At 41.9% G+C, this 25,964-nt stretch overlaps 1 protein-coding gene across 6 annotated transcripts in view; it reads right to left on the bottom strand.

The window, feature by feature from the left end:
• The window catches only part of Znf236 (zinc finger protein 236), an 89,951-nt gene that overhangs the window by 57,494 nt on the left and 6,493 nt on the right, over positions 1-25,964 (bottom strand). For all 6 annotated transcript variants that reach the window (XM_041640813.1, XM_041640814.1, XM_041640815.1 and 3 more), the window contains exons 3-9: positions 25,300-25,464; positions 19,173-19,351; positions 16,378-16,502; positions 13,102-13,274; positions 9,903-10,046; positions 6,546-6,749; positions 5,239-5,467 (exon numbers count right to left, since the gene is read on the bottom strand). In XM_041640813.1, coding sequence (XP_041496747.1) covers positions 5,239-5,467; positions 6,546-6,749; positions 9,903-10,046; positions 13,102-13,274; positions 16,378-16,502; positions 19,173-19,351; positions 25,300-25,464 — 1,219 coding nt within the window. The remainder of the gene's footprint in view (positions 1-5,238; positions 5,468-6,545; positions 6,750-9,902; positions 10,047-13,101; positions 13,275-16,377; positions 16,503-19,172; positions 19,352-25,299; positions 25,465-25,964) is intronic.

Here is a 25,964-nt window from a genome sequence, read left to right as displayed (position 1 = left end):
GGAAGGCATTTTCTTATATTTTTAGTCGTGAGCCTAGCCTTTAATGGCTGAGCCATCTCTCCAGTCCAGGAGGCATTCTCTTAACTGAGGTTCCTTCTCCGATGACTTTAGCTTGTGTCAAGTTGATATAAAACTCTTCAGCACATTTACCTATAGTAGGAAGTTCCATCTCTACCACCTCAGCAGTCACATATACAAAGACTGAAGAAGAGCCAGGAGCTCCTTCTTAACCATCAGCAAGGCCAGACAGGACACAGGTATCCTGATGACAATAGATGCTCAGTCCTCGGTTCAGTGTAGAGCTGTGTGTGACTAGCGCTGTAGGAACAGGTACTGCAGGCTGTGTAGAGCTATGTGTGACTAGCACTGCAGAAACAGGTACTACAAAGACATTATTCTGTGTTCCCTCCATCACTTCTGGTGGTCCACTGTGCAGCAGAGAATGCCATGGGCCTGATTAGGGTCGTCCAAAGAGAAGCTGAATGTTCATGTCCAAAGGCCATCTCCTCACAGATGGTAGAAACTCTGGAGAGCCACAGATAGACCCGGGAGATCTGCTCACATGTACATCACCCTGAGTGCTCGCTGGCACCTTTACAATAAACCTCCGTCTGGAGGACACAACCAAAGGTGGCTTATCAAGCTATGCAGAGACATGGCAGCAGCTATGCAAAGCACCCGCAGCAAGGATGATAGCATAATGTAAAGATGCTCTACCAATAACTTATAATGTTGTGAAATATGTCAGCAGTCCATGATAGAGTTTCAAAAAGTTACTCCCAGCTCTGCTTCCAGGGAAACAGGGCGTAAGGACTAATGTCCCTGTGTCTCCCTCAGGTCAAGAATGCTGGGATTCTGGACACTGTTTCAGGCTTACTGCCAAGTATTCATTTGGAATCATCTATAAACTGTGAATAATTTCTACTAAATGGAGCATCCAACAAACGAAAGAGTTTCTTGCTCACTGATTCTGTTCTGCATGAAGAAACAAGGCAGAACAATCCTAATACCTGAATTGCTTTACTGGAATTTTAAGGCAGTTGTAATATAAAAAAACATAACACTGGAAAATGTTATATAAGTGTTATATAAAAATGAAATTAAATAAAGTGAAAAGTTTCATTTTTATGTGTGCAAGCACAAAACAGCAGACTATATCTAAGTGTCAAAACTAGCCCTTTGAAAATATCAATCACAATTCTTTAAGCTATTTCATTGTGAACAAGTATCCCACAATGGAATGACATAAAAAGCTGATTTAAAAGTAGGGGCAATACAGTTCTTTTTACCAACAGATGTATACATGTAAATTATAATAAAATCTAAAATAACAAGGCCAGCCAAATCCAGCAATGTTTATTTTTTAAAAAATAAATAAATAAGAGGCTTGAGTGAGACAAGGGAGTTCAGTGCCTAGCATATCAGTCCCTGTTTCTTTGCCTTCAGAGCAAGAGCATAGGGAACATTACTTGTTTCACGTTAATAAACCGATTACAATATACCACACTCTATAGTAAGCATAATACAATACTATCACAAAATAAAGAAAAGAAAGGGCGCTGGTGACACTCAACATGGTTACAATGAAGAAAAAAGAAGGGTGCTGGTAACACTCAATACGATTACAATGAAGAAAAAGGAAGGGTGCTGGTAACACTCAATATGGTTACAATGAAGAAAAAGAAAGGGCGCTGGTAACACTCAATACTATTACAATGAACATATTTGGCAAAACAAGCACAAAAGAGCATTTCCAAAATCTGATTCAATCATAAAGCTTTAAAATCATTCCCTTCAAACTGAGAAGGTAGCAAACTTCTGTCATGACGTCTATACAACTCCATGTGAGGACAAACCCATATAGTAAGGACAGAAGCACTAGTCAGAGATGATAGAGCACACCTGCAATCCCAGCTCTTAGGACAGTAAGGACAGAAGCACTAGTCAGAGATGATAGAGCACACCTGCAATCCCAGCTCTTTGGACAGTAAGGACAGAAGCACTAGTCAGAGATGATAGAGCACACCTGCAATCCCAGCTATTAGAGCAGTAAGGACAGAAGCACTAGTCGGAGATGACAGAGCACACCTACAATCCCAGTACTTACCTTCACCTAAAAGCAACCTATATGCAGAGACCCTGTCTCAAAAACTGGAACAACAGCAAAAACAAACAAAAGAACAAAAAGAATCAGCTCAAATACAGTGGTAAATGCCTGCAGTCCTAGCATTTGAGAGTCAGAAGCAAGTTAGAGGGCAGTCTGGGCTAAACAATAAGTTCCAGACTAGCTGTGGCTATACATGGATAATGTGTAACAAACAAAAAAGAACTGCAAAACTGCCACTGCTTTTACATGATCAAAATGCCTACATGGGGCCAGGAGGTGGTGGCACACGCCTTTAAGCCAGCACTTGGGAAGCAGAGGCAAGCATATCTCTATGAGTACTAGGCCAGCCTGGTCTACAGAGCGAGATCCAGGACAGTCAAGACTACACAGAAAAAAACCCTCTCTCAAGGGAAAAAACAAAAGATGTCTACGTGAGAGCTGGAGAGATGGTTCAGCAGTTAACTACACACTGCTCTTACAGAGGCCCAGGACCCACATCAATGGCTCACAACACCTGTACCTCCATTTCAAAGAGACAGGACACCTCTAGCCTCCCTTGGCACTTGCACTAACGTGCACATAACCCCCACCCCCAACAAACACACAGATACATAATCAAAAGTTTAAAAAGGGTCAGTAAGATGGTTCAGTGGATAAAGGCACTTACCACCAGGTCTGACCTGAGTTCAATCCCTGGAACCCACATGGAGAAAGGAGGAACTTCAGCTAGTAATCCTCAGACCTACACACACACTAAATAAACAAACAATCTAAAAAATTGTCTACATAGAAAACACAAAGTCTAGAAACAAACTGCCACAATAAAAAGTTATTAAAAGCTGCTGGATTCACAATCAATAAAAAAAAAAAACCGCAATCACTTTTCCATATACCAACAAAAAACAGGAAAGGCAATTTAAAGACAATTCATGCCCCCCCCCCAAAGAGTAAGATAAAAGAGGAAGTCCAACAGAAAATTTACAAGATCTTTAGAATCTAAGATATCAATAGGTAGAAAACCATGTTCACTGGTATAAAAGACACTATTTGAGTTAATTCTCATCATTAAGTTAAATGGGTATAGAATCCCACCTATACGTGTGAACTGTCTCTAGAGGCATCTAACCGAGAAAGAAGGACCCACCTTGAATGTGGGGAATGTGGGTGGAGAAGCTGCACAGACTGGGGTCCCAGGCTGAATGAGGAAAGAAGGTGAGCTGAGCACCAGCATGTCTCTCTGCCTCCTGGCAGGAAGATGCAATGACACCAGCTACCTCACTTTCCCCAACATGATCAGACACAAAACAACCCCTTCCCGGATTGAGCTGCTTCTCTCAGAACCTCAGTCACAGCACTGTGCATGAGCCCACACAGACTATTCCTCAGTCAGCGGTCTGCAGGAAGATCCGAGACTGTCCCTAATTTAGCACAACAACTAGACATGAACCATGATAACTCAAAGGTTTCACATCATGGGCTCTGAATTTGCATCTGTTCATAAGAAGCATATACATATAAAAATGTTTTATCCTTTCCTTTTTCCTTTATAGACCATGAAACTTGGATTCTTCATTTCACCATCCTATTTCTGTCACAGGGAGCAAGTGACCAGCTCAAAGGGAACAAAAGAATGGAGTTGCAATGTTGGGTTGAATGAGGAACCAGGGTTCCCCATTCACAGGTCACTGATGAGAAAGATATGCCCACAGAGATGGCCATGCTGCCCAAGACCTACAGTCATATAAAGAGGTCTGTGAATACCCACTGCTGTGAAAAAGCAACAGGCAACCCAGAGGAGTCAAGTGAGCAAAGCACACTCCAGGCTAGAGGGATGCAGTGCAGCAAGAGGCCCTCCCAACAATCGCCAGCAGGCATCGTACCATCCGGTGTGTGCTGTACAAGATGGGATCAGAAAGAGTTCAATCAAGAGCTCCATGCGGGCATCACACTGAAGAGAGTCTTGAGAGACGGAGTTTTACAGGGACTAGAAGGGTAAAGAGAAAAACATTCTCAGTGCAGAAAAGGCCCAAAAAGCAGAGCTGGGACAGCAGGCATCCAACTGTAAAGTAAGGGATGTCTACAACAGTGCAAGGAAGCCTGAGGACAGGGTGGGCCAGGGTAGGAAGACCTGGAACAGCGGGAAAGGGTGGCATGGAGTAAGACGGGCTAGCAGGTCAGGTGGAAGGTCTGGAAACTGTTGAGTGGTAGCACCCAGCAAGAATGAGCAGTCGTCCAGGAGGCTGTGGGACAAGGGAGTCACAGGCAAAGGGCAGCCAGATCCAGAACTGAAGGAGCAATGGATGTAGAGTTGTTAGAAGCACCCAGATGAAACAGCAAGAAAACAGAGTGATGTGGGATTCCCCTCTCTATGCTGTGAAGATTTTATTACCATTAGTTAATAAAGAAATTGCTTTGGCCTATGGCAGGGCAGAATAGAGCTAGGTAGGAAAACTAAACTGAATGCTGGGAGAAAGAGGGCAGAGTCAGGAAGACACCATGTAGCCGCCCAAGAAGCAAGATATGAGGTAACAAACCATGAGCCTCGTGGTAAAATATATAATAATAGAAATTGGTTAATTTAAGATATAAGAGCTTGTTAATAAGAAGTCTAAGAGCTAATAGGCCAAAGAGTATATAATTAATATTAAGCCTCAGAGTGGTTTTTGGGGACAGGATTTCTCTGTAGCTTTGAAGCCTGTCCTGGAACTAGTTCTTGTAGATAAGGCTGGCCTCGAACTCAGAGATCCGCCTGTCTCTGCCTCCCGAGTACTAGAATTAAAGGCATGCACCACCACCACCTGGCTCAGAGTAGTTATTTTATAAGTGGTTTTGGGAACAGGTGGGCAGAGAAAAGCCAGTCCAGGGGAACCAGGGGGACATAAAATACTTTTAGCTACAACAGACCCACTCTGAAATCCAGCCCTGTAACTAGGCATAGGAGTAGCCTTCTGAATCAAGGAGGACACAAGACATGCTGTGGTGTCACCTTTTACTTTGCAACACCAGTCAACTATAGTTAAGATTCAGAACATGCCATGAAGATGCCACTTCAGAAAAATGGGAAACACATTCACTAACACAAAGATAACACCATCACAGTATCGGAAAGGAAAAGTTATACAGCAAATTACCAGGTAGAAATGGTGATTTCTTCTTCATAATCTTCTTCTCTTTCTTATCCATCTTCTCAGGACTTTCCTGTCCCTTTTCCTGCTCTGCATCCATGGAATCGGCTTGCTCAGCAGAGACACTAGAGGCATGTGGACTCTGAGGAGACACTGTGGACGTCTGAGCATGGCTGCAGTCGCTGGGAGGTGCTGCAACTGGAAGTGAAGACAGCCCACTGTTTTCTAAGGCTTGCTGAGACAGAACAAAACTATAAGGTTAGAAAAGCCGACAGCCCAAATGTGCCTACCAAAAGCTACCCCAAGATGCCATAGTCTTACCCACAGAACTCTAACTCCTCTCTAAGAAAAAAGCTCTACAATCCCAAGAAATGGTTTACTATTGGAGACTGCAACACCCCTTCTAATAGTCTACATCTTACCCCACCCAAAACATAATATAAGTAGTTATATTTCTTAAATTTATGGGCTCGAAAGTCATTAATTAACATTCAGAAGTCTAGCTCAGAACATACTTGGGTCACAAGTTATCTCAGGTCTACCTGTAAGGCACAACCAGAGTTCCTGACACCCTGACCAACTTATCCTGCAGCGCCTGCCTCTCTGGAGGTGAAGTATCTGTGAATGCCGCACTCTGCCCAGAGCTGGGAGAACTAAGCAAGTACAATCAACTTCCTTCCTCCTCATTTCCCAGAGGTGCTGGGGCCATTCATTCACACACTAGCTACACAAAGCCAACATTGTGTCTCTACACTATACATGCCTAGGACCTTCTATACAGTACACCTGCATCTTAGGAAGAATGGAACACTTCTTCACCTCTCTCAACAGGGATGGACACAGGACAAGCTTTAAAGAACCTACCAATGTCCAGTTAGTTCATTTACGGAATAAAAAAAAGTTTCCATTTTTCTTAAATGTACAGATTACCGAACTGTTTAGAACTCAGCACACTTCCTGTTGGTGATGACACAGACATATTTTGTTTTACTGCCATCATTTTCAATGTAGCCACATTTTTTTAAAATATTTATTTATTTATTATGTATACAATATTCTGTCTGTATGCCTGAAGGCCAGAAGAGGGTGCCAGACCTCTCTACAGATGGTTGTGAGCCACCATGTGGTTGCTGGGAATTGAACCCAGGACCTTTGGAAGAGCAGGCAATGCTCCTAACCACTGAGCCATCTCCCCAGCCCTCTGTAGCCACATTTTTAAACCAGCCTCCTTGCATCTCCACTGTTCAGTAATAAACCCTGATCTCTGAGAACCCAAATGTAAACGCCTTGCCCAGCAGGTAAGCATGCTTCACCTGGAGGATGTCCTGGTTGATGCCCACTGTCACACTCAGTTGTCGCCCAGACTGTGGGGACTGCTGTGCCTCCACTGGCCCCGGCTCAGACAGTTCCAGAAGCTGCTGAATGACATCAGTCACTGCCTGAGAATTCTGCTGACTAGAGACTGATGAGACCTGGGCTTCCACCTGCTGCAGAGGCAAAGTCTGAAAGATCGTGGCCTGGAACACAGCAACATTTTCATTAAAAATGCAACTTCCAAGTTAAACACAAACTATATTAAGGGAACACCCTCTCTAATGGCATCAAAAGCTACTGCTTCCCAAAAACTGAGATGCAATTCCTCAGTGATCTCTGTGAAGTGCAATGTTGGCTCTTAAAAGAATGCACTCAATAAACCCTTCTACAACCGTCTAGGAGTCCTCATGGAGGTGAGAGATGATATCAATGCTCATCTTTCCATTATCCACCAAAAAAGAGTGAATGTTTTAAAAAAGCACAATGTTAAGGAAAGACAGTGGCAAAGAAAGGGAAGGAAGGCGATGTGGTCAAAACGTTTAACGCACTTCTGAGATACTATAGCTAAGAACATACTGGAAAATATAGCCTAATTCCTGTCAGAACTCAGGAACAGAAATGCCAAGTCCAAAGGCAGCTGGGGGCTGGGGGTAGTGCAAGTTCTCAGCCTAGTCCTGCAGAGGTGGACATACTTACCTACACCTACAGAATGCACATGACCAAAGGTAGCTACACAGGAGTAATATATCCAAAGTACTCAATCAATTACAGCAAGTGTACCACAGCAACACACGGTGCTCACTAGCAACAAGAGCAACTGGTAGTAAGAAGATTACTGGGAGGTCACTGTACTTACTTTTTAGTTAGAAATACTTAGTATTCGTAAAGTGCTATAAAAATTGTAAAAAAAAAAAAAAACAACAACAACAACAAAAAAAAAAACATTGCCATCCTCCATAGAACCACAAAGAACTTACCTCCAGGCAATGGATGACAAACAGATAGTAGATACATAGACAGACAGATGGATAGTTTTTAAAAAAGAAAGGGGGGGCCTGACTCTACCAAACTAAAAATAACAAACTATCAAATGAGACTCAAGACGCTTTTAATGGCCTTTTAGTCCCTCAAACTAAAGTCTTCTGTGCTCTAACACCACACTGAAGAGCTGGTTCCCAAGGAAGAGGGGATGGAAAGAATATGAGCCAGAGGATGGGGAAATGTATTGCCCAAACGATGACACTGACATAGCCTTCCCACTCATAAACTCACTGGAGCTGTGGTTATCTGAACAAGATGGTCACAAGATTGGATTCCTCATCTCATTCTGAGGTTCCTCTCTGGAGGAATACTAGCAATTCACAGAAGGAAGGATTGTTGTCTTATTAGTGGTATAGCCATTGATAATTGCACTTGCTCCAGTAAATTAGCTCATACCCATACTCAGGCAAGAGCCTCAAATTAACCTCACTGGTCATCCACAGAAAGAAAACATAAAGCCAGAAAGGCAACTTGTTGAGAAGAGGAGTTCTAGTAGAGGAGGGAGTGAAAATGACTAGTCAAACAAAAAAATTAAAACTTAAGAAAAAACAAACAGGTTCCTTGGTGTGGTGGCCACTGATTATTGCATATGGTACTGAAACCCAAAGAGGGTTTTTTTCACAATTAAATATTTCGAGTTGGGAAAATCCATCTTAAACATGGGCCACCCCTTCTGTGGACAGTCTATATAAGGACATGGAAGAAGGAAGCTGGCTCTCTTTGCCTGCTGTCTTCACACTCTCTTTGCAAGTAAAGTCCTTCACTGGCATTAGAGTTAATTCTTAGAGATTCTGGGGTATACTGAAGACCAGCTGAGACACCGGCCTTATGGGCTGAACAGCTACTGCATTCTTGCATTCTTGGACTTCTGTTGGTAGACAGTCACTGTTCGACTAGCTGGACCATAGCCTGTAAGCGATTCTAATAAATTCCCCTGGAGGTGGCATATAATTAGATAGATAGATAGATAGATAGATAGATAGACACATAGATACATGGATGGAAGGATGGATGGAATTCATTCTGTAAGTTCTGTTCCTCTAAAGAACTCTGATGCATACACTTGGTCACATGCATTACAAAGAAAGCCTTCTCCAGCTGTGCATGGAAAGGTGCGGTAACTTTGTCTTCTGAGACACAAACGAACAGCCAGAGATGGCGAGAGTTGTGAAGGATAGAAGGGGAACAACAGAAGCAGAACAGATGCAGCAGGAGTGGCTTTCTGAAGCGAGTACCTCACTTCAGTAGAAACAATCCTGTTATGGATGCAGCGCTCTCTCTCTCTCTCTCTCTCTCTCTCTTTCTCTCTCTCTCTCTCCCTCTCTCTCTCCCTCTCTCTCTCTCTCTCACACACACCACACACAAATTATTATCCAGATTATTGTGTATAATCACCTTTAGAATTACATACTGAAAAAGGAAATGGTGAAACTATTATTTGGTTACTGACACACTAAAATATTCATTTTTTAAAAATCGTAAATCCAAAAATAGAATTTTTATGATTTCATAATTACTCAATTATTCCTATTTATAAAGCTTTATAGCACTCTAAAAATAAACTGTGGAAATCATCCATAACTACTAAACTATGAGAAAGAAAAAATTAGAGCAAAGGACACCATGTGTAACCCAGTTTCTAGCCAGCACTGAATAAAGGAAGCAAAGACACTACCACCATGTACCCACGCATGAGCACTCATGAAAATTCTTCTGTACTGTGTACTCAACTTTAATAATACCACATCCTAGGCTTAGATTTTGGAATTTATTATCAACTGATAAAGTATGGTAGAAGTTATGATTAAAGCTGTTAAAAAATCCTAGGAAAAAACAAACAAAAATGTGTGTGTGTCCATGTGTGCATTTGTGTGGGATTGTGTTTTTGTGGGTAATATGTTTGAGGATGACTTAGAGTCATTCCATTTCTAAATACATGTACTAGGAAGCAGAATTTGGTATCCCAAAAGACCTAGGAGAAACTATTACTTCCACATGAGAAAATGAGAAACATTACCTACAAAGTGGATTAACTCTTAAAGATAAACAATATTTAATAGTCATCATCAGCATTGACTGCAATAACTGAATTCTATAAATTTCTGATAATTTTTTCTGTTTTAAAGGTTTAAATGATAAGCCATAAATCAAGATTATGTATCATCACCCTGAACTTTAGACAGATAAATTTTATTAAAAAAAAAAAGTAGCACCTTATATACAAAACTTTAACCATACTTTTTGGTAATTCAAAAATTCATATTTAAAATGATATTTGAAGCTTTTGTTGTTTAAATTTAAATTATTAAGCTTACCGTTATAACATGTGCAGTCTCTGTAGAACCTGTGGAGTTGGAGGGTCCACCCATATGCATCTTGCTGATGTGAGTATTTAAGCTACCTAAACTTTTAAAGACGCAGCTACATTCTGTACAGTTATAAGTGGGCCCGTTTTTTACCTTTAAAAAAAAAGAAAAAGTAGTTTTTTTTTTTAATTTTTAGTCAATAGATGAGCATATTTAAGTGATAGCAAAGAAAATTTAGCCCTCCATCAGCATGAGATAATACACAGCTCTAGCAATGGGTATTCTGCTTGTTTTAAATTAGCTTAAGAATCAATGATACAACTACTTAATCACTATTACTAGTTTAATATCAACTGAAATTTCAGTGTTTCTCTAAATGAAAAAGCGGCTAGGAATGAGGAAACAAACTTTTCTGTTATCATAGTTTAAACATCAAAATGTCATCATATGTCCCCAACTTCTTAGATTGCTAAACATGCTCCCCAGCGAAGGCTGGGTACAGCTGGGAGCTCTGTATAGTGAGCTTCTGGGGCCTAGCACAGGTATGGAAGGGTGGCTAAAATTGGTAAATTTCTCACCAAATTCAACATCTATCCATGATTATTTTTAATAACTACAACTAAGCCAGAAACAGACTACAATTAATTAAAATGAGTAAGAACATCTATGATCAGAGACTATATCCCAAATATTCTCTATTATTCAAACCTAACCTTAGTTGCCGTCATGATTACGAGGAAGGCTTGAAAATACACAAGTCACCTCTAACCTATTTGCAGTACCTCCTAAGACCCAAATTTAAACCAGCTATGATGACATACACCTTTAATCCCAGCACTCAGGAGGTAGAGGCAGGTGGATCTCTGTCAGTTTGACATCAGCCTGAAATTGCACAGGAAGAACCGGTCTCAGAAAAGAAGAGCATTGAAGGCTATGGACGTCTCACAGGATTGGATAATGCTTTAACGTGCCTCTTTAAGAGGCCCTTTCAAGTCTCCCATCACAAGACAAGTCCCACGATGTCCCCACTGTACACACTGCAGAGGTTCTCCTAACATGGAGTCTTAGCAAGTGTCTCAGAGGACCACCCTAGGGTGCCAGAAAGGTATTTCTGAAATATGTGCTACATAAACACACAACTATTCTTCAGTGATCAACTCTACTCAAAGGCAACTCACAAGAATGACTTGACCAAATTACAGTGTCAGTACCTTATCACTATTTCATGACTTAAGAGAAAAATAATTTAGTGAAAATAGAATGCTGAATCTTAAGTATTTTTTTTAATTTTAACAAATCAGATCTAACCCCCCCCCCCCGTGTGTGTGTGTGTGTGTGTGTGTGTTATCTGCACGTGATAGCTAAAGGGCAACCTAGGGTAGGAGTCATCTACTTTGTTTTGGAAAAAAAACTTCCCAATGGTCTAGAATTTGCAGATTCAGCTAGGTTGGCTGGCCAGCAAGCTGTCCCTAGCTCCACAGTACTGGGATTACATGTATCCATCATGCCTGGCTTTTTTGTTTGTTTTGGTTTTTGAGACAGGGTTTCTCCATGTTGCTTTGGAGCCTGTTCTGGAACTAGACCAGGCTGGCCTCGAACTCAAAGAGATCTGCCTGCCTCTGCCTCCCAAGTGCTGGGATTAAAGGCGTGCACCACCACCGCCCAGCTTTTTTTTTTTTTTTTTTTTTTACCCCATGTGGATTCTGGAAACTAAACTTAAGTCTTCACGCTTATAAAGCAAGCACATCCCCTAAGGCCTAGCTTTGTTCTTACTAAGGGAGCTTCTGTTGGGTTTATTTTTGTTTTTTATTGTCATTACTGAGAGAAACTTTTGCTAATTAGCCCACACTGTCCTCAAACGCACAACCTTCCTGCCTCAGCCTCCAGAGTGCTGAGTTTATATGTCAGTCATTCAATTTCTACTACATTGTTTTAACTCCCCAGTCACTAAAGTGGTACTTAGGGATTAATTCTATGAAAAACTTTAAAGATATGTATTTGCTCTTAACGATAGTTTTTGCTGTACAATAAACTGCTGTGTGTTGATCTACTCTTTTGGAGTTTTGGAGGACCTGCCACCCAGCTCCCAAATAAATCACACAAGAAGGCTTATTCTTAGTTATAAATGCCCAGCCTTAGCTTGGCTTATTTCCTGCCAGTTTTTCTTAAATTATTCCACCTACCTTTTGCCTCTGGACTTTTATATTTCTCTATTTCTATATACCTTTCTTTACTTCTTACTCTGTGACTGGCTGGGTAGCTGGCCCCTGATATCCTCCTCTCCTTGTTCTCTCACTCCTCTTCTTCCTTGGTTCTCCTTCTATTTATACTCCTGCAAGCTCCGCCTATCCTTGCTCCTGCCTCGGCTACTGGCCATTCATCTCTTTATTAGGACCACCAGGTATTAAAGAAAAGCACAGCAACACAGCTTCACAGAGTTAAACAAATGCAGCATAAACAAGTCACACACCTTAAAATAATATTCCCCAAAAATAAAATGATTCATGGTGTAAACATTTGTGTTAAGTAAATATTCCTTTATAGTCTATAACTAGGTCATAACTAAGACACTCTAAATAATAGACACACTGGTCCTAAAAACAAACTTAATGCAAATGCTTCCAGGGGCTCTACAGTTAAGCAGGACTGTAGACAACAGCCTACGGCGGCCATCTGAGCTGACTCATATAGCACAGGAAGAACATACAGCTAGGTCCGTGTAAAGTGTGCCTCGGGGCCGAATGCCAGCCCCACTCTGTCTACAGCAAGGTCAGTGCTTTCTGTTTTACTTCTTGTCTTTCTCTTCTTACACTTGATAGTGTCTGTTGCTGAAATAGATGATCATGGTTGATAGATCACATTTATCAAAGATATTACCATTTTTAAATACTCCTTAAAAGTAAGAGGGCGAGGTAAGATTTTGTATTTCTCCACATATAATAAACCCAAAGTGCCTGGAACAGTGGTGCACACAATTCCAACACCCAGGAAGCTGGAGTGCTTGCTATGAATGCATTCTGAGTACCACACACATAGCAAGACCTGTCAAGAACAACAAAACAGTATGTTCCCAGCAAAGTATTTTTGCTGAAATAGGGTACTGTACACAGCTCAATCTTCATTTTTCAAAACTGTAACATACTTTTCTCAGGCTAGTCATTAACTCAAGAGACGTCTAACACTCTGAGAGCCCAAACACAGTGCTCACCTCTGAGTGGACCCTCTGCACATGGGACTGCAGGTTCCCCTTCTGAGAAAAGGCAGCAGGACAAAAGGCACAGGCATGTGGCTTTTCTCCTGTGTGCTTGATCATGTGGGTCTGCAGTGCCCCTTTCTGGTTAAAAGCTTTTCCACACTCGCTGCATTTGAATGGCCTTTCACCTACCAGAGAGAAAAATAATCACTAGGTGAGCATATTTTAGGGTGAGAGAAAGACACAAGGTACACAAACTATCCTGTCAGCCAAACTGCTCCCAGGGACCTGAAATTCATATACACAGGTATCAGGTATCTCTTAAACTTCACCCTGTCCTAAACAAACCTTTCCATACCCCAAATGAAACCCACAGCAGTTCTTGCTTTCTCTCAACCTGCTTACTCCCAGGTCAGCCCTGTTCCCTGTCCAAACTACTGCCTACGGCAGGGCACAGCCCCATTCATCCTCGTCACCTCGGGCCAGCCCTGCTGCTTCCACCAGACCTTGTATGGGCTGCTCTCAACTCAACAGAAGGACCCTTTCTAAATGAGATCACAGAAAGTTGGGCTTGCTTGATGCCTCCCAAGCTTCTCACTCAGCTAGGTCGTCCCTTCCCACTCTACCTGCTCTCTACTGAACCTTCTCTTGCCTCAGCACAGAACACAGGTCCACTGAAGGCCTGTCACCTATGCCTGTCCATCTCCCTGAGAACCCACACAGCTTGCTCCCTAGTGGTTCTTCTGTCGCTGCCACAGTATTACCTCCAAGAATGACTTTTAACCAATTCCAGTTGATTTCAAAATCTCTCATGTCTATCCTGTAATCCTTGCTCTCCTTCTCTGCTTAACTCCCTTCATATGATCTGTAGTCAGTAACTTCTGACAGTTCACTTATTATTCTACTTCTAATACACGCGCCAAGAAAGAAAGGTTTTCAACTGTTCTGTTCATGGCTCTCATTTCAGTACAGCACATGCATTATCATTCTATAGGTACTCATTCGCTGATCAATGACGGAAAAGAGAATTATATAGTTAAAATTTAACTACAAACTAGTTCAAAGTCTTGTCTCACTAAAATTCCATCCCCTGGGAAATATGTGAGCAGATAGATCCCTACTTCTCTGAACCGACCTCAGGGTTAAGTAAATTAGTGAGATGGAGATGCAAGTGATCTTAGAGAAGAGGTATCACTGGGAGGGACAGATAGCTAGGATGCTCAATAAGAACCATGGGTCCTGGGAATGGCATCTTTTCTGTTCTAATGGTATTAACTGAAATGCGTCTCTCCTTTCTTGGATGGGGTTCATACACTCAAGCAGTAGCCCCTCAGAAGACCACACATCACATCATCACATCACATGAGGCACACCCACTCAAAGACCAAGCAGAGAACACATGAGCCTTCTTCTACTTAAGAGCATCTTTGATAGCCTACCTGTGGTTGAGCCTTGCATGCTAGTAAGAAGATGCTGAGTACTAGGCAAACCACCTTCCCCAACATTCCATGCACTCAAGAGGCCAGCCAGAAAAACTATATGTGATCAAAAGCTCAATGTCAAAAAGAGCACATATAGCAAATTCCCAAAATCACATGAAAGTGTATACAGCATTGTGTCCAGGGGATATGCTACTCTGATGCATGTATTTATGGATGTGCAGAAAAAAATCTCAAGGGGCAGACATCAAACTGTTACAGGTATGCTAAGAAAGCAGTGTAAGTACTATTTTCTTTGCATTTTTCTACTTTAAGGGATGCAACAACCTTCAAGCTATCTTTTTATTAGAGGAAGATAAGCTAGAATTTAACATTCTAAAACTCAACATTTTATCACATTTTCTTTTAGATACAGGGTTTCATGTATCCCAGAATGACCTCAAACTCACTATATAGTTAACAATGACCTTAAACTTTTCTTTACCCTTTTTGAGACAAGATCTCTTTGTGTATCCCCTTCTGGTCTAGAATTCCCTATGTAAACAAAGCTAGCCTTGAATTCAGGTCTTCTGCCTCCAAAGTGTTGGTATTAAAGGTGTACAATACCTGGCTGACCTTGAACTTTTGATCCTCCTGCCTCCACCTTCCAAATGCAGGGATTACAAGCAAGTATATACCAGCACACCTAGTTTGTGCAGTATCAGGAACTGAACCCAGGACTCCATGCATGGTAGACAAGTACTCTACCAACTCAACTATGCCCCTATGCCAACATTTTTTTTTTTTTGAGACAAGGTTTCTCTGTTGCTTAGGAGCCTGTCCTGGAACTAGCTCCTATGCCAACATTTTAAAAACAGTACTTTTTTCTTCTCTTGATTTAAGAAATATAGAACAATGCTCTAAAAATATCAACTTTATACTGGCATTTAAATGAGCTAAGAAATTATCTGAGTGATTCTGCAATACAGTACATAAGACATTACATCAAAACACCAAAAAAAGAGACAAAGCAACAAAGCATAATCCGAACTGGTCAAAGCAACCAGCCAATCAAGCTGCAAGTTCATACTGCTTTGTCACTACTAATGGAATACAAATCAGATCAGAAAAAAATGGCAAAGCACGGGTGGTTATTATTTTAATCTTAAACATATACATATTTGCCATTTCATTCATCATTCTCTAGAGAGCACGTGCATTCTTCATAAGAGCATAAATTATCTTACACAAAATGGCAAAGAATATTCAGCTGTGAATATTGTATTCATTTCAAATACTCAAGCAAGTCTAACAAGCAAGCAAGACAATACACTGAGAAATAAGGCTTTTTTTACTTTAATGCTGTTTAGTTGGTTCGTTGATGGTTTGTGAGGCAGGGTCTTACACTATAGACTGGGTTGGCCTGGAACTCTATAGCTGAGATGACTCCAAAGCCCTGATCTTCCTGCCTCAGCCTCTTGAGTGGCAGGATTACAGGTCTGTAGTGCCATGCCAGTTACCTATATTTAGTAGTATGTATCATTAAAGCCAAATTGTCACACACAGAGACCTGTGCTGCCTTTACTTCTGCAGATCTAAGTAGCCCAGGTGCCACACAAGTAACAACCATGTCAACTTCAACTGACTAGAGCTCACTCGACCCAAACACTATTCCATAATTTTTTCATTTATAATCTAGGGCAACTAAATGACAAACAGAGAGAATGAAATCAGAAAATTAGCTAACCGTACCGAACCAAGGTTATATAGCAAAGAACACAAAAGCTAGGGTGAGACTGCAAGTTGAATTAGCAGTGAGCACACTTCCTTCAAATCACATAATAAACCATCTGAAAGCAAATGTTTCCCATACCTGTGTGTATCCTTATATGTCGCGTTAACTGACTGGGCTTCTGAAATGTCTTTCCACAGTGTGGACACGAGTACGTGAAGCCGCTTCTGTCAATGTTCCGATTGTAAGTTCTTGTACCTGATGCCCTGGTATGACATATGGGAAAACATTGAGTCACCGGTGTCCTTCCATCACGTTTCTAGGCGAAAGACTGCCACAGAGTTTAGCTGGAGGGTCATCACAATATGCTTTAATGATAAGTCAAACATCTGTCTGCCCAACATACAAACACAAAAGTACACATCTATGAGTTGAGTGGTATAAATTCATTTTGCCCATTTCTGGTGAAAATAGAAGCTTGGTTTGCTCGCAGTGATTGGGAAGCAAAGGCAGAAGGAATCTTGTAAAGCATGGTTTGTTGGTTTAGTCACGGAGGCCCATGCAGATACAAGTTCTACATCGACATGCTCTCCTACAGCTTTCTGTGCTCAACAGGACCTGCATGCTGACAAATGTCCACCTCTCACCACATAGCTAGACAACTGACTCTTTACTTGACCTCCCTGGAAACTGTCTGACTGGCAACAACAGCCGAACATCAGAAAGAACTCTAGACCCCTGCCTCAGCCTCCAAGGAGTTACATCTTCACCTGCCACCAGATACCTTCCCACCGTCAGTTATGACATGCACACCCCTTAAAAGTGCCTGTCCATCACAGTCCCCTGTCTTGCTCCTCTTGTTTTCCTGTCTGTCTGTCTGCCTCTGTCATGTCCCCCTCCAAGACTGCCTTTCACTCTTTGACTCTCCCTCTCCCCGCTCTCCCAATAAATCTCTTGCACACACACACACACACACACACACACACACACCAAATAAAAAGACCCTGTGGACCCTGTGCCATTTCAATCTATTCCTTTCCATGTCAAGGAATGGAAATTCCTTAGGTTTAAATCTTAAGACCTCACTCAGGATTCTACGAATCCATCTTCAAAAGCTGTTGGTTTTACTCTCAAACATGTCACCTTCCAGCCACCAACACCACTGCAGTAATGTTATCTGTAGGAGAGCATTGCCTACACATAGAACATACAGCTTCCTGGCACCCTGCTGCCCTCCTGCTAAGACTATGAGAAAAGCAATCACCCATACATTTCCAATCAGCTCCAGAACCCAATGTATGTTGGAAGCATGCATTTTATACACATGGATACAGACACACGTGTAAAGAGAGAATAAAAACACTCCTGGTGTCCTGCCTCCACCTTCCTACTGCTTAGATTCACATGCAAGATCATGCCTGGTTTCCACAGTGCTAGGGATTGACCCAGAACCTTGTGCATGGGAGGCAAGCCCTCCACCAACTGAGCTACATTCCCAAACCACATTGTATTTTTATATAAAACTGACATAGCAATGCATGCCTATAAGCTAGCACTCAGGATGTAAATAAGAGGATGATTGTTTAAGGTCACCCTGGACTACGCAGCAAAACCCGTCTCAAAAATCAGAAACAAGTCAGACACTAAAATAATGGGGATATTAGTCAACAACAGGCAAAATGAAAGTGAAAGACAAGACATAGGAACCTACTAGTTCCCCTGTCTAAACAGCCCTGGGAGCATATTACATGCTGCCCCGTGTTTATAGATTCCCAACACTTCTTGGTAAAAAGAATAGACATTCTCTAACCATTATAGTTTGGCATGGTGGCAAGCTGATAACATTGCTGCTAAACAATTGCTGACACTGTCCTTTATAGTAGTCTGTCGAAATCAACTTGATGACAGGCATGGAGGCATATAACTATTATCCTTGTACTTAGGAGGTTGATCTCTGTAAGTCCAACACCGGCTACAAAATGAGACCCTATCTTTAAAACAAACAACAACAATAACAACAAAACCCTCCAAACACAAACAAAAAACAACAAAAGACAAGAAGTCAGCTCAGTGAAAGTGATAACCATTCACCACCAGCAGGAAAAAGGAAGTAAGGCAGCCAGGACACCCTCCTTTACTTCTTGTCTATTAATAAACAAACCTTCCTCCCGACTCCAAGGCTAAGGACACACTGGAGGGGGAGGAGCAGTAAGAATTAGAGCCAGAGGATGAAGAGGAGGCTGTGAGCCACGCCTCTTAGCCAAGGAACTCAGGAGCTGCTCTAACCTACACAGGAGCTGTACAGCATTGAACCAATCAGCTCTAACCTACACAAGGAGCTGTACAGCATTGAACCAATCAGCTTTCACGGCCTTAGCCCTAGCTAAAGAGCTACTGGCTATTAATGGCTGCATTTGCTTCAAGAGCACAGCCACTTGTAAACTGTTCATGATCCAGGAAATAATCCCACAATTGTGCTCGTGCAAGTAACCCTAACTAAATTCAGTGACCATTAAAAAAAAAATCGTGACAGTAGGAATGAGAAGTGTCAGAAAGAATTGCATAAATGAAGTAGGAAAGAAAGGAAAAGGTGAATATGATCAAAATACACATGTATCAAAGTGTCAAAAATAAATGCTAAAAATTAAAAAAAAAAAGGTAAAGAAACAACATAAGTTAGAATAGCTAAAACTCAAGAACCTGAAAAAATGTTAAGTGTGGCCAAGAGTATATATATGTATCCAAACAGTAGTGAGGAAACTAGAGTTCTATTGAACATGTCAACAATGTTAACAAGACCAGGACAAATCAGCTGTGTGCTCATAGTTGCTGCGTTTCTTCCTACAACACCAAAAACTTGAGTCAATCACAGCAAAGTAGGCCAGTTTTCTGGATCCCATAGGGTTTTCACTGTGCTAGTCTGGGAATGACCATACCTAGCTTTACAGTGAGCCTTCATGTGTTCCTTCAGCTCGGGCGTCGTCTCGAACTCCATCTTACAGGCCTTGCAGGTGTGGACTCGGTTGTTTGCCAGCTCCTGTCGGTGCTCCTCCATGTGTATGGCCAGTTGGCTGTGCAGCGTGAACTCATCCCCACACTCAGAGCAAATGAGGTTCTGGAAAAGGAACATTTCCAAGCCACTGCTCCTTAAAAGAACTGGTGCCACTTGGAACATCAGCCCACAAATGACACCTTCCTCTGGAACATACGTCACATTCGCCTCAAAAATGCATTATTGTGTCCAAACTGAAATGCATAAAAATCATTTCTACAAGTAAAGGATAAAATGAAAACCACAATTCGCAGACAAACTGGATTCTACACAAAAAGGCTATTGGACATTTGCCAAATGGTCCATGCGTTCCATGAAAACTTCAGAGAAATAGAAAGACTTCAACACATAAAGGTCAGGAAGGAATTCTAGGTGAGATTATAATCTATAGAACACCACCAAACACATAGGTAGATGATTATTTGTCAATGGAAATGCCTCATTGTCCACTGACTTACGACTACAGACTGAATAGCTCACACGGGCAGCTAGACTGCTGTAAGTAGGAGACACACAGGACTTACCATGTGCCCAAACCAATATCATCAAAGTTCTCCAGTCTTCTTTAGGACTTGAATAGTTTATATCTAAGTATATATATATATATAATATGTAATATACATATTTTAATGAATTCATTTCATCTGCTTAATGAGGGTTTTTGCTTTAGGTTGGGGTTTTGGTTTTTGTTAGACAGGGTTTCATTCTGTAGTTCTGGCTGGTCTGGAACTCACTGAGCAGGCCAGGCTAGCTTCAAACTCGCTAGATCTGACTGCCTCTACCTCCCAAATGGTGAGATTAAAGGTGTGTGCCACAATGATTAGTTTAATGAGGGTCTTGTGGGGTGCTGGTCTTTTGTTTTATTTTTTAATGTAGCTGCAGAAGGCAGTTATTCCAGTCCATTCCAGCTGGACAGAGTGGACTAGCCACTGTGGAGCTGGGTCTGAGTTTATCACATGTGACAGACTACATGAACCCTGGTGTGCTCATTTCCAACCCCACAGAAGAGCGCAAAGCGAAGTTAAATGATACAGAGATGACAAAAAGAACATGACAGTGATGAGTACTTCCGCAGATGGCAAGTGCTGGACTAGGACAACGCCAATCCATGGACATGTGTGCAGCTTCATGTGCAGCATTTACTTTTGCTGTGACCCTGGCAAACTGTCCAGACATAGAAAGTACCCCATCAATGAGCAGAAACTGTTAGTTCCAAATCACGAAAGGTCATTTTTCTTCGACTGTGATATGACCACAGTTTCATATAACCCCAGCTAGCCTCAAACTCACTATGTTCCAAGGACGACCTTGAGCTTCTCCATCTTCCTTGTTCTGCCCCTGGGTAGGTGCTAGGATTACAGGCCTATGCCACAGCACCCTCTTTATGTAGTACTGGGGGTTGAGCCCAGAGCGTCACACATGCTTGGAACAACTCCACAAACTGAGTTAGATCCCCAGCCCTTCTGTTTTCCCATCAGGATTCCCCCTATTATTCTGTATACCAGTTTTGGATGCAAAGCTCAGCAAAATTAGGTTGTGAACTGTACTTATAGCTCTGCTGCAGGAAAAGGTTAAAAATGAAGGGAATTGCCTTGAGAAATCTAATAGCGATTTTAAATTGACATTATAATATAGTAACTTAATGAATTAATAAACTACTAGACTGTTAGTAACTTGGAAGATAATGAAAATTTACCCTAGCATACTGACAAAAGGAAAGAAATTAGCCATTCCAATCCATGAATGTGTTTGGCAGAGAAAATGTTTATTTTTTTATTAATAATCCTATCACTTGTTCAGGCTCAAAATTACAAGACAGGCTGGAAAGATGGCTCAGTCATTAAGAACACTGGCCGCTCTTCCAGAGGACCTGGCACACATTTGGCAGCTCACAAAGTCCCTATAAGTCCAGGTCCACAAGATAAGACGTCTCTTCTGACCTCCCTGGGTACCAAGAGTGCACATGGTACACATATGTAAACTCAGGCACACATACATATTCATGAAAATATATAAATACTTTTTAAAATTACAAAACAGAGCTGGACTCTTGGTATTCCCCATTCCCCACTCTTATTCTCTTGCTCTGGCTCACACCCACCACCTTTTCTCTCATTTTTTTTTTCTTTTTGGTTTTTTGAGATGGGGTTTCTCTGTGTAGTCTTGACTGTCCTGGAACTTCCTCTGTAGACCTGGCTTGCCTGAACTCAGAGATCCATCTGCCTTTGTTTCCCGAGCACTGGGATTAAAGGTGTGCACCACTACCATCTGGCTCTCTTACTTTTACACAGAATGATCAGATGAATACATCTGGGAAGCAATCTACACGGCCATTACACACACATTTCTCAGAAATGTCTATGTGAAAACGTCTGTTTATATACAATTTGGTCAGATGAAGAAAGGAAGATGGAGCACACCTCCAGAACCAAAGCCAACACATGCCTTCACTGTCTCTCTGCTACTGACCTGACAATTCAAAAGAAGCTAGGACCTTCCTCCCACCTCTCAGTAACGCAGAGATAACTGAGGAAGTCTCTGCATCCTCCACACCATCAGAAGTATCACGTCTCCTCCTAGACTATCCTGGGGAATTATAGTGCTCTTGAGGAGCCAGCGGAAGTCATGGGGGAAATTTCACACAGCACTTTACTTGGCTGATAATATACCACCTCTGAAGAGCCAGGGTACACAAGATTAAGACTGCTCTGCAGCCTCAGAGTTCCCGGAATGAACACTGACTCCTCTCTCATCTGCCTCTCCAACCTCCATATGCTGCACTGTCCTGTCAAGCCTCAACATTCCAGGACAGAGCTCTCCTAGTCTCTGTAAGGACTCCAAAATGATGTTCAGTGCATCAAGTACTCCAAGTTCACCACACTGAACACTGTTCCTCCCCTACATAAACAGAACACACCCTACATCACAGCAATCAACAAATGTGCACAGCCTCCTTGTGAGCTGCTAGGTCTGCCAAGTAGTGGGGGAATGCACCTGCTATTCTCCAAACATCCTATAGCACCCTCCAAGGGAGATGAGTAAATTCAATAAAGAACATTAACTTTAATAATTATGTGAAGTTTAAGGAAATGTGCTTAATATTCAGAAACTACAGTTATTTTTCTTCCCTAGCTTGAATAATTTGATAGAGTACTGACCTTAAGGGCTCTGGGACTATTAATTTCAGCAGAGCACTGAGGAAAACAGTCTACAAATTCTAAAAATGCCACCTCTATCACAGGTAACCCTAAACTAAAAGTCACTTATGCTTCCTAAATACATGTATCAAAATGTGTTTTTATGATATTTTCAAATCAATTTATACACAATAAGCACACATTAAAAGAATAATTTTTAAGCCGGGCAATGGTGGCGCACACCTTTAATCCCAGCACTCGGGAGGCAGAGGTAGGTGGATCTCTGTGAGTTCGAGACCTGCCTGGTCTAGAGAGCTAGTTCCAGGACAGGCTCCAAAGCCACAGAGAAACCCTGTCTCGAAAAACCAAAAAAAAAAAAAAAAAAAAAAAAGAATAATTTTTAAAAAAATTATTGATTTTTATTTTATCTATGTAAGTGTTTTGTCTGCATGTAAATGTTCCACATGCATGCACCACTCAAAGAGGCCAAAAGAGGAATTCAAATTTTCTGGAACTGAAGTTACCAACAGTTGTGAGCTACCATGTGGGTGCTAGGAACCAAACCCAGATCCTCCCAATCACTGAGCCATCTCCCTAGCCCCAGGAGTAACACTTCACTGCTGTACTCCTTTGTCACTTGGAGCACCAATTCCCAAGGCCTTGGTGACCCCATGACAACAGAGCAAGGACCCTAGCCAATGGAACCAGTTGTAAACCACTGCAACCTCCACCTGGAACCCACCTGAAAAAGAACTTGAATGAAGTTTGTAGAAGAATAAATATAATAAAAGCAAGTTTTTGAAAATATTGTGTGAAAATCCAAAACCTTTAGGAAATAATGAAAGACTATACATCCCTCTTTCAGAGAAAAACAAAATAAATTTTAAATTGTACAAAGAATACCAGAAGAACAAAAAAAAAATCTGTTCTGTGTCTTACACAGAAGCTGGGGTTAGATGAAATATAACTAACTAGTCTAGGTAGGTAGATTGGCTAAAGTGCTTGCCTACTGAACTGTATGATGCCCTGGCTTTGATCTCACCAAATGCATAAACTGGATGTGGTGCAGCATCCCTGACTCTCAGCACTCCTCCTCTAGGATGTAGTGCAGCATCCCTGACTCTCAGCGCTACTCCTTTAGGATGTGGTGCAGCATCCCTGACTCTCAGCACTCCTCCTCTAGGATGCAGTGCAGCATCCCTGACTCTCAGCACTCCTCCTCTAGGATGTGGTGCAGCATCCCTGACTCTCAGCGCTACTCTAGAAGAACAGGTAGGAAGAAAAGAAGTTCTAGGTCACTCTAGACTACACAGGGATTTCCAGGTCAGTCTAGGATACATCAGCCCCCATTTCAAAACAAGAAAAATAGAGAAGCGTGCCCATGGGAAAACATGTTCGTTCTATACTGTGACCCTGGAAAGGGGCCTTGCCAGAACACAGAGTACCAGCAGAACTTCAAGAACCTTCACCCAATGATCTTACCCTCCAAAGCATTAACGTGCCTAAGTTTCACCTCACAGCCCAGACTACAGTTCATCATATTCTCTTAACGTCACCCTGAGGTCAGATCCCTTGTTTTTAGCATGTGCTTCACAGTTCCTGACTCAAAGACCACAACCCTGTCTACTGCTGAGCAGCACAGATGAACATACCCAGCCATGAGCTTCACAATCATTGACTCTGAGCAGCACTGGACAATCTGTGAACTTGCCCCCACCTGTACTCTGTTCCCATTTCCAAAACAGGTTCCCATGTTGCCTAGGGCATTTAACAGGGTTAAATCCACTTAAACATCTAAGAAGAGGTCATTATTAATGTCAAGACCTAGTGGAACAGGCCCGTAATCCCAACTACTTAGGAGGCTGAAGAAGAAAGATTGTACATGTTCACAGCATGTGTAGACTACAGAGTGAATTCAAAACCAGTCTGGAAAACTCAGGAAAACTTTGTTTCAAAAATTAAAAATTAAATAAGTAAATAAAACAAAATGTACGAATGGGTTGGAATACAGCTCAGTGATAGAGCATTTCCTTGGCAGGTTCAACATTCACTACTGAGAAAAGCAGAATGCAGATATGAAAGGTACGTCTTTGCTGTAAGCATTCTGATGGTCTCTGTCCTTCAAAGAAGTTGGCTGGACAACTGGGAGGAATAGGCTGCCTAGTGCAGGGCAGCCCCCTGCCCACTGAACATCATATGAACCACTGTCTGGACACTTCGCAGCTGCTTTAAAGAAACTGTGCTCCAACTGCAGGAAGCTCTTCATCTCAGCAAGGCCACAGCTCCTACTACAGACTTGCCCCACTCACAATCATTCCAGACAAACTGCATCAGCTTGGGAAGACCACTCCAGGAGAGACGAGTCTTGAAGATTCTACGTGATCCCGCTCATTTCTCAAGCAGGTCAGAGTGAGGAACACGCCCCAGTAACATAGCAGAATGTGATTGGTTTAATTCATGGCCTATGATTGGTCTTCATGTGAGACTTTGTGATTGGTGGACCTGAAAGCTGTGCTGTGATTGGTGCAAATTACAATCATACATTTGCATGCCACAACCACCTCCTGGCTATATAATCTGGCTTTTCAGATTACTTTTCAGGTCACCCAGAAGATACTCTACTATGCTGCCCCTCCGCACTGGAACATTAGGCCAGATATTCTCCTGAATGGTCTTTCTTGCTTACTTGTGATCTTTACCATGGATAGAGTGGGCAGAGCTAGTAACACAGGCAGCTGAAATGGTAACAGGCTCTAGGAAGGACTGAGGCATCAGAAGTAAAGATGCTGTGGCACTTTTAAATAAAGAAGCTTCTAGAGCTGGCCCCTATAAATCAGGCTGATGATTAACAACAAACACACATTAAACCATTACCTCTTCCTTCTCATGGAGCATAATATGTGCTTTGAGACTGGCCACTCTGGAGAACCTCTTGTTGCACACAGGACAGACAGGATCTTCTGCATTGTGTGTACACTTATGAAGTGTCAAGTTGAATTCAACATTAAATGTTTGGGAGCACTGGTCACAACGGTGTGGCTATTTGACAGAAAAGAAGGAATTGAGTTACGACCTTTCCAAAGATGTTATTAAAATAATAAGTACCGGGTGTGGAGGCACACACCTTTAATCCCAGCACTCAGGAGTCAGAGGCAGATAGATCTCTGTAAATTTGAGGCCAGCCTGGTCTATAGATTGAGTTATAGAACAGTCAGGGCTCCCAAGGCTTCTGGTAGAATTTTCAAAGGACTGCAAACAGAACACCACATGTAAAACTACTGACTTTCATTAGAAACATAGACTGAAAAAAAAAAAAGAAAAACTACTTGGGGGATGGGGAGGGAAATGGGAGGCGGTGGCGGGGAAGAGACAGAAATCTTTAATAAATAAATAAATTTAAAAAAAAAAGAAGAACTACTGACTTTCTTTTCTTGATTATATTATCTGGCCTCAAACTCCCAATCCTCCTGCCTCCACCTCCCTAGTGTTAAGATAAGCATGTGCCTAATTACCTAACTCCAAAACTATTTCTACTGTGT

The sequence above is a fragment of the Microtus oregoni genome, unplaced genomic scaffold (assembly GCF_018167655.1).
Source record: "Microtus oregoni isolate MIOR12 unplaced genomic scaffold, Mior012 000065F_ref0000479, whole genome shotgun sequence".
Taxonomy (NCBI): domain Eukaryota; kingdom Metazoa; phylum Chordata; class Mammalia; order Rodentia; family Cricetidae; genus Microtus; species Microtus oregoni.
Note: the sequence above shows the minus strand (reverse complement) of the source record. Positions and strands in the feature narration are given on the sequence as shown.